Below are 9,679 nucleotides of genomic sequence, written 5' to 3' on the forward strand. Positions count from 1 at the left end.
TAGAGTTTGTTTTAACCATAATCTTTATGTTTTCACACAAGGTTCAACATAAAGGTTATGTCTTTTATCCCTAATAAACTTTATATATCTTTTTATATTTATTAAATGGCGCCGCTGCCGGGGATAAATTTAGGCACGTAGTTAAGTTTTAGTTTACTTACGTTTTGAGTTTCATCGTTCATTTGATAAAGTTTACCTACGAAATGAACGATGAAACTCAAAACATAAGTAAACTAAAACTTGACTACGTGCCTAAATTTATCCCCGCAATGCCTATATTCGATAAATATAAAAGATAAAGTTTACTTTACTTAAATGAACGATGAAACTCAAAACGTAAGTAAACTAAATTTTCTTTACGTGTCTATAAATTTATCAAAGATTGTTCTACTCTCGATCTATTGAACAGATATAGTGGAGTAGGAAGTTCGTTCCACTCCTAGTCCTTCCGCATCTTTGTGTTTTCTAGTCTAATTACTCTACTCTAAGTCTAATGAGAGATTTTACTTAAATGATAACTGAACTACGATGCAACTACTTCACAAGATGCAATTAGTCGATTGTTTAAACAACTATGGGAATACTACGCCGATTATATGATAAGGAGTTAGAGGGGATTGATTCCACCTTAAATTCAACTTAATCCACTAATGATTAATCGTCGTAATCGAATTGATCGAATCCATGAAAAACAATCCTGGTTTTATTCCTAATCCCTAATTACACATGACATTTCTACCAATTCATAACTAGCATGTGAACGATTACACCAATTCTCATGGTAAACTAATCATTTCTAGAGTGGAAAGGAAATTACGACTATTCAACATTAACACGAATCAAGCCTTCATCAAGGCTTCGTAACCCCCTCTAGTTGAGGTTTAGCCGAGAATCATCACGCTATCATTCCCAATCAAATTCGAACAAGACATGATATAAAGATTAAACCTTTGCTTATTTAAACTCAAATGGAAACTACTCATGCAAAAATCTATTCAATCTAATAAGGACAAATAATTGAATCTAAGAATTGAACTAAATAAGTAAATGGAAAATGAAACTAGATTACCAAGAACACGATTTTATTAATCTAATGAATAATAAAACAATGATTCAAATACTAAATTAATAATCTACTTTGTTCTAAAGTAATTAATTAAACATGAAACTAGATCTAAAACAAGATATGAAAAAACTAATTAATTAAAATTGAAATTCTAAATCTAAGTTCTAAAACTAATTAATGGAGACTAACTAATCTAGGTCTAACTATCTACCATTAACAAAGAGCTAAGCTTTTGTTTTTATACTTTCAGATCCAAAAATCGTGCATGGGCTTGGAGCCATGTTTTGGGCCAAAGAATCAGGCCCAAAACCCAATTCTTTCATCCAAAAGGGCTATTCAACTGGATTTGGCTTCAACAGACTTTTCGTCCACTTTCGATCCTCTGATTGGGTCAAGGCTTAGACCATTGGAAAGCTCTTTCCGAGTCGGTCGTTTTGACATAAGGTAGGTCCAATTCCGAGGTCTGAGTCCAAAGATACGGCCTTCGGAAGTTTTGTTGACTTTGTGTCTGTTTCTGCCCGCGTCGACTTTTCAGCTTTTGACCGGGCTTTACAAAGGCTTTGTCTTCTTGGATCTTGGCCTTTAATCACGGAACTCCTTAGCAACCGACTTTTGCTCCTTTATCTCGCTAAAGTGGCACATTTCTGCACATCATGGACTTTGAAGCCTGAAATACATAAAAATACGTAATCAGTATTAACTCTTAATTATTACTCACATAATTGGTCTAAAAGTATGATAGTTAAGGGGTTAAAACTACAGTTTTAGGCTCTTATCACCTAATTATTTATGACATCTCTAACCAAATAATAATTAGTATGAAGTTGAAACTCATTCTCATGGTGAATATATGAACTAGCCTCTAGAGTTGAATATCTTAAGAAAAATAGCTATTATATGGGTTTCTCTTTTTCATTTTTGTTGTCAGAGTAAATTCAGACTTGAATAAATGATTGTTCAGAAATGGAGGAGATGACTAGTTTCTCTTTTTCATTTTTGTTCTTGATTTGTTGAAAAATAAAATAAAGAAATAAAAAAGATATGGTGCTCTGAGTTGTTACTCTAGTAAGCTGAGTGGTTGAAGTAGGCAAATGAGCTGATGTTGTCTTGTGGATAGAATTACTAAGAAAGTTAAGCAAATACACACTTGAATTCGACCATCTCCCATTATGATAATCTTTGAAAAGCAAATTTTACGAACTCATTTTTTTGGCACGTACTCAGTAGTCAGTACCAGTCATTTAGTAATAGGACTTTATGCCCCTAATGGGCGCAACTAGAACACATGGTCTAGCACTGTAAAAACTTACGAAGTCCAGCCTGATTGGCCTAAAAGCGAGAGAGAAATAAAACAGACCGATCGAGAACAACACAAGTTCACTTTTTCTTCCTTGGGATTTCCCTATCTCAAGTTCAAGTTGAAACGGATTTGATACACAAGGATAGAGAGTGGTTGTTTAAGAATAATGATGAAAAGAAGTTGGGAGTTGCAGAAGAGAAAAAGCTTGAGTTAAGGCTAGGTCCACCAGGCCAGGGGAAGATGAAAGAGATGAGTCTTATCTTTCATATGGGTGTTATGCTTCTAAAACTTACAATAAGAACAATACTTGGTTGATAAACAATGATGGGGCTATTTTCTCGTCTCCATGGAGCACTAGTCCTGTAACTTTTACATCCTAATGCTACACCTTTGGGTTTCTAGATAAATACTCGGCAACAGATTATGAATTCATCTTACCACTACAAAAAGAACGACTTTACCCGATTGACTATGGCTGTCGCGAAAGGTATTATCCGATATACCAAAACTGCCGCAAAACCATTGGAAAATCCTCAGTCGACATAGGTTTCCGACGGTTATTATTTGGCTAACTTGCCCACACCGTTTATAAGCAGTAGAGATGTGGCCATATCTAAATGCGGGGACGACAAATAATCTTACACCCTGCCATGGACAATCAACAATCATAAATCTTGTTATGACAAATAACTTAATCAAGTGAACATTTTGGGAGGAGTGAATACGTTAGACAAAAGGTTGTTTGGTAGGTTTCTGTCTGTCAATCCTCACCTATCGCTCTCTCCCTCCTTCGTTCTCTCTTTCCCCACTCACAAACCCATTTCTCTCTCTCTTTTCTCCACTCTCCATTTGCCCCGACTGCTTAGTAGTTATCTAGTTATATTATAACATTTCCTGATGTGAGTTATATAACTTAAAAATGACATTCTGTTGAAGCCCAAAATGCTGAAAACTGCAGCTTCCTCAAAAAGAAACCTCGATTTCATCAAACACTTTTATTCCACATCCTCAAAACTCAACACCAACTCACTATCTTCACTACACCAAACCTTCTCATCACTCTTAAAATGCCACTCTTCAAACCCAAACCAACTCAAACAAATCCATGCACTTCTCCTCACAACTGGCATTCACGTTAAAAACAGACACATCACAAAACTCCTCACTTCTCTAACACTATTAGGTGCCATGCATTATGCACGTCAACTTTTCGATGAAATGCACAAGCCAAGATCTTATCTATGGACCACCCTCATTAGAGGGTACGTGAAAAATGAGTTCTTTATTGATTCTGTATTAGTTTATGAACACATGGTTAAGGTTGGTGTTCGTCCTGATAAGTTCACATTCCCCTTTGTGCTCAAAGGGTGTGGGTGTTTGGAGGAGATTTTGGTTGGAGAAGAGGTGCATGTTCATGTTATTAAGTTTGGGGTCGAGTTAGATGTTATAGTTAGAACTGAGTTGATGAGCTTTTATGCAAAGTTTGGTGAAGTGGCTTCTGCTGATTATTTGTTTGAGAGTATGGTTAATAGAGATTTGGTTTGTTGGAGTGCTTTGATGTCTACTTATGCTCAATATGGGTATGCTGATAAGGCGATAAAAGTGTTTAGGCAAATGGAAGTAAATGGAGTTAAGCCTGATTGTATGACTCTTGTTAGTGCTTTATCGGCTTGTGCTCGGTTAGGGTGTTTACAAATTGGAAATGAAATCGATAAATTTATTGTGGAAGGGGAGTTTCAGAGCAATATGTTTATTAATAATGCGCGATTGGATTTGTATGCGAAATGCGGGGATATGAATGCGGCTAGAACTATTTTTGATGAGATGTCTAAGAGGAATGTTGTTTCTTGGAGTATTATGATTGGAGGTTATGCAATTAATGGAGAGAGTGAGATGGCATTGGAACTCTTTGATAAGATGCATGTGAGGGGGTAGAGCCAAATCATGTCACATTTCTTGGGGTGCTTTCTGCCTGCAGCCATGCAGGGCTAGTGAATGAGGGAAGGGGTTATTTTGAGTACATGGTTTCTGCCAAGAATGGCAACATTCAACCTAGGATAGAGCATTATGCTTGCATGGTTGATCTTCTTGGTCGTTATGGACTTCTTGAGGAGGCATACAATTTCATTAAAAGTATGCCCATGGAGCCAGACTCTGGAGTCTGGGGAGCTCTATTGGGTGCATGCACAACCCATCAGAATACTGAACTGGGTCAACATGTTGCAGATATTCTCAGCAACTTAGCTCCTGAAACGGGGTCTTATCGTGTTCTGTTGTCCAACATTTATGCAGCATCTGGACTTTGGGGCGATGTTGCGATGGTGAGGCGGAAAATGAGAAGGAAAAGTGTGAAGAAAGTAGCTGGATACAGCTCTGTCGAATCAAATGGTGAGATTTGTGTTTTCCATGGGGGAGATAGATCACACCCATTGTCTACGAGGATATATGATTTGTTGGAGGAGTTGAGTAGGATGATAAGAGAAATTAGTTATGTCCCTATAACATGTGCCACCCTGCATGAGTAGAGAATAAATGAATTTGAAAAAGTATGGTTGATGAAAAACTTAAGCCTCTGCCATGGGGAAGATCGATCACACCCACATCTATTGTACTGCTCTCAATATTCAGGTGGTGTGTCCATTCAGATTACACCACCTACTGTTACTTGAATTAGCTTTAGCGTTCTCATTATAGTTGGATCCACATTTTTATCATGGATCTGCTGAAAAAGGAAATCAATGTCCACGGATGTTGGAACTAGCCGAGTGCACTAATTCTAAGGACTGATGTTGGAACAAGAAGTGCTCTCAACCAGATGAACTAGCCCATCGCCACCACCGATTCTGGCCTATATACGGTGTGTTTCCATTCAATAGATGTGAGTATCCTAGTCTCTCCAATTCTATTATAGTTTGTCATATTATTTTGCATTTCCGAAGTTCGACCGTAGGACCAATGGAGTGACTGAAAACTCCAAAAAATTGCTCAGATTGCATTATTTTCGAGTCTGAATGCACAGAAGAAATTTGTTTTGGATCATCAAGTGAGACTTGATTTGACAATTTTCTAGTTCATCAGAACTCTGTAATATTTCAGACTTGTCAGCTATGATACCCGCCTCTAAATACACATGCGCCTGTTGGCTGATGTAAAAAGGCTATGCTGACTTGGATTCAGCAGGGTGAGGTTAATTGGCACTTTAGTGTATGTATGTCGATACACGTGTATACTTTGGTTGGTGTGTGTAACATTTTATTTTTTTTATTTTTCGCTAACCAGTGTGTAACATTTTATTCAGGATGTCAGCGTCCAAATAAAAAGTTCATCACATTTTATATTGTTTTGATTACAAGTTTGGAAGTAAGATAATTGGCACATACATCCTGAATAAAATGAAGCTTTGACAAACATTTGTCCTGCCTTTATAAGGCAACGTACAGTTTTAGCATAACTAATGACATTAAGGTCGGCTTCTCTTCAAGTGGTCGGGTTGCTAACAAAAATTCATGTAATGGTGTACAGGACGTCCAAGCAACTCTTATCTGCCAATGGGGATCTCTTCATGCCTGAGACCTTACATGACTGCTTGAGAGTATTGTTCCACCCAAAGATATGTCCATCCAGTTTTAATAGTTTGAGCTACACCTTCCAAATGTTGCTGTCCATCCCACTTGAAGTTAATCGTCACTCCCATGAGGCCATGACAACAGAGAAGCTATAAGTCTACAACCACTTCTTTACTAAATTTGAGTATAGCTCGTGCACATCTTGCATTTTGTTTGCCTCTTGATGCTCATAAATGACTGAAGCTTTTCTCCAGGCTGAAATTATGTTTGCATGGAAAACGTTCGTTGTTGTTGTCGGTCCATGCGTTTCTTTCTTTCTGTATGAAATACAGCTTATACAGCTATATGTTGGGTGTTCTTGTGAATCAGATTATTTTTTTAGTGAATCAGATTATCACGTGGACCAATATATTGGACCGAAATAAAAACATGTAGTGGCGTGTATTAGCGGAAAATATGAAATTGACAGTGATAAACTGATAATATATACTGCTTGGCCGATATATCGCGATACTTATTGGATATTTTTGGATCTGATTGTGTGGGGTAGGGTGTGCACGGGTCGGGTTTGGGACTAAACCGACCACCAAATGACTTATCGGTTTATGTTTTTCTGAAACTAAACCGAACCGGTTGGGTTATATTAACCGAACCAAATTAATTTCTAACTGAACCGATTGGGTTATAGTTTAACCGATATTAAATCAATTAAATATGTATATTTTAGTATATATTATATATGGTGGATCGGTTTGAGTTGGGTTTGGGATTAAACCGATGACTGAATTAATTCTATCGGTTTTTACATATATACTGATCCGAACCGAACCGACTAATAAACATAACCAACTATTTCGGTTTGGTTCGGTCAGTTTTGTCAGTTTGACCAGTTTTATGCACACCTAGTGGAGACTGCCAACGGTGTTCAAACAAATCTTCAGAAAGACTGTAGGCCCTTATTAAGACAACAAGCATTTGTTTTGAAGCAAGTTAGAGCACATTTACTTCTGAGATAGAACAATCAAAGGCAATACAGGCATTATTCAAGTCCCGAGATAATATCTGCGCAATGTAGTTGGTAGTAATTGGAAGAAGTATTATTGTCTATCATTATTAATAGGCTATGATCCTTATTAATTTCATGCTTGCTAAAAGGAACTTCATGATGATGCATGGGCATGAACTATAATGATCAGTTCATGGAACCTTTAAGTTTAGGGTTAACTAATATATACACTTAAAAAAAACACACGGTCAATCCAATTTGATTTTTTTTTGTGTATTTGGAGGGAGATCCTAATTTCCCAGGGGCTAGTTAACCCTTAAGTTAGTTTAAGATAATTTTAGCAATGGTATGGTCAGGAATCAGGATGGAATTGATTCTAGTACCAACTTTAACGCTTGCATATTGATTGAACAATTACTATACATCAATGATCAATGACTCGGATCATTGAATTCCAATAAAGGTCATCACATGGCAACCCTTTGAGCTTATTGATTTCAAATTCAGAATTTCAGGTTATATTGATGGTTTGGCTGTCAATAGTTCTCTATATGGCATGAGCATCATTTGCAGGGTCATGATTCTATAGTTTTTAAACTTTACTCCACTCTTATCAATTTGTTCAAATGGGCGAACAGAGTTTAACTGTAGATTTGACCAAACTGATTTTGTTCATACTTCAGAGAACTCTGTTCTATTGACTTCACTGAAGTACAACAACTACCAAATTAATCCAAATTTCGACAATTTATTAAGAACTGAGTTGGAACACACACATGCAGATGCTCTAAGAATACGATCAACATAGTCAACGATTACCTGAGAATTAAGAACTATGTATTTGGTAATCCGACTTTTAGTCTTGTGACCATGCTCTATCTTAATTGAGAGAAAAAAAAAAAAAAAAAAAAATAAAAATACAACAGCACAAAAGGTACTCTCATTAATTCAAACATATTGAATTTTAGCAGAGGAGATGCAGCTGAACATGCATTAACACGCAGTCGTTTTTTTTGTACCTTGTCCCCATGATTATTCCTACACTAACCATGACAACATTTTTCTCAAAACATTGAGAGAAACCACAAAGCTTGATATTGCCATAGCAATAATAAGAAAGTACAATATTGCAACTAACTTACACTACATTGTTCCAGTTTGTTTCACAGTAGCACTGAGAAGAGCGATTGAAACCACAAAGCTTGATATTGCCATAGTAACTTACACTACATTGTTCCAGTTTGTTTCACAGTAGCACTGTGGACGTGATTCACTAGTTGTGGAGCGGATTTGGACCAGTGTGAACTCTTCTCTTATCTTGTTCAAAAACCACTCCAGGGTCAATCGGTCTTGTGACGATTTGAGCTGAATGTACGCGAGCTTTTCTTGGCTGAGACCATGACATTTCCGCCTTAGTGGAAATCCATAAATTCAACTGTGTAAAGATCAACAAGACAGATAAGCAAAAAATCACAGTTTTACGTCTAGTGGTGTCTCCACTTCTTTCTCTTCTTGCAAGCCAAGTCATTGCACCACTTTTTGATGTAAAGAAGACCTGATTCAGCTCACAGTGTGACACACTAAGTAGCAAGCTAGGTAGTTAATGCAACGCTCTTTTGCTGAATCAAACAAGAACTCAAGAAGGCTGGTAAAAGGGATAAAAAGAACTTGCTCTAACTTGGTTTTCAAAAATGAACCATGAACTTGCTCTAAGTTAGTTTTCTCGAAGTAGGTATGTATCCCATTTTTCACTCTACTTGTTGGTCTTCAAAGCACTAGGATGAGAGAAGCCTCTATACATGCCCGAGTTTCATGGGACTGATCACGTGACCTTCAGCTTTGAATCTTTTGAAGAACCTTCTAATGTTTTTTTTGTCTCTTGAAGTTTGAACCTTTTTGCTCCGATTTCTTATTGCTTGTATGTATACTAAACCTGTTCAAGAGAGAGTGGACACTTGGAGTATTAATAGCCATTGTCCCCGGATATTTTCAAATTTAACTAAAAAGAAATGGTGGTGGGCAACTGGGCAAGTCACTGTCTTTGGTAACTTTAAACTGTATCTTTTGTTTCCTGTGGCAGCAAGCTATTCTACGTTTTCAGTTACCAGAAAAAGAAGAAGCTATTCTATGGTTTTAGTCATTATAAAGATCTGGGATCATCTTTGTCTGACTTAATTGCTCAAGATTTGTGGTGATCAGCAAAGGCTATAAGACACGTATGAAGAGAATAACCAATTTACACACCATCTCTACATGAATGCATTCCCTCCTAATGCTGGGTGCAATGGCTTCCCATTCCCTCAAAAGTGAAGGGAGTGGTTGTGGTTTTTGCCCCTTATCTCCATAATACTCTCTATATATAGAGAGTAATACGGGGAATAGAGAGTGCATTCCACGCTGAATGAAATAATTCCCTTGTAAAACCCAAACGGCGATTTGAAAGTGGCGTGGAATGATTTTTCAATTTCATACCGAAGTAGTTTTGTAAAATCCCAAACTTGAAGTGGCGTGGAATGCATTTTTTTTTTAAATTCCGCGCCGGTCGAAGTTGCGTCGAATGGTCCAAACCATTGGACACGCCAAAATTGACTCCCCATCCTCAAAACACAGTTTTTTTTGGAATGGAGATCGAGGTGATGCACCATTGGACTCAGCCTAAGTCACAAATATAGTATATACCTTCCAGTTAGCCGTTACGTGGATAGAATTTCGTGATGCACTTGCGCGCGACCTCAGGCCTA

General features: G+C 37.3%; 1 protein-coding gene across 1 annotated transcript; it reads left to right on the plus strand.

Moving 5' to 3' along the window:
• The first annotated feature begins 3,189 nt into the window (after window positions 1-3,189).
• LOC147479125 (Tetratricopeptide repeat (TPR)-like superfamily protein) lies at window positions 3,190-5,028 on the plus strand. Its single transcript, XM_086581103.1, is given in 2 exon segments — window positions 3,190-4,287; window positions 4,290-5,028. Coding segments are annotated over 2 exon segments (1,581 nt in total). The 5' UTR covers window positions 3,190-3,308; the 3' UTR covers window positions 4,892-5,028.
• Window positions 5,029-9,679: the final 4,651 nt, after the last annotated feature.

This window comes from Coptis chinensis, chromosome 8 (assembly GCF_015680905.1).
Source record: "Coptis chinensis isolate HL-2020 chromosome 8, ASM1568090v1, whole genome shotgun sequence".
Lineage (NCBI taxonomy): Eukaryota > Viridiplantae > Streptophyta > Magnoliopsida > Ranunculales > Ranunculaceae > Coptis > Coptis chinensis.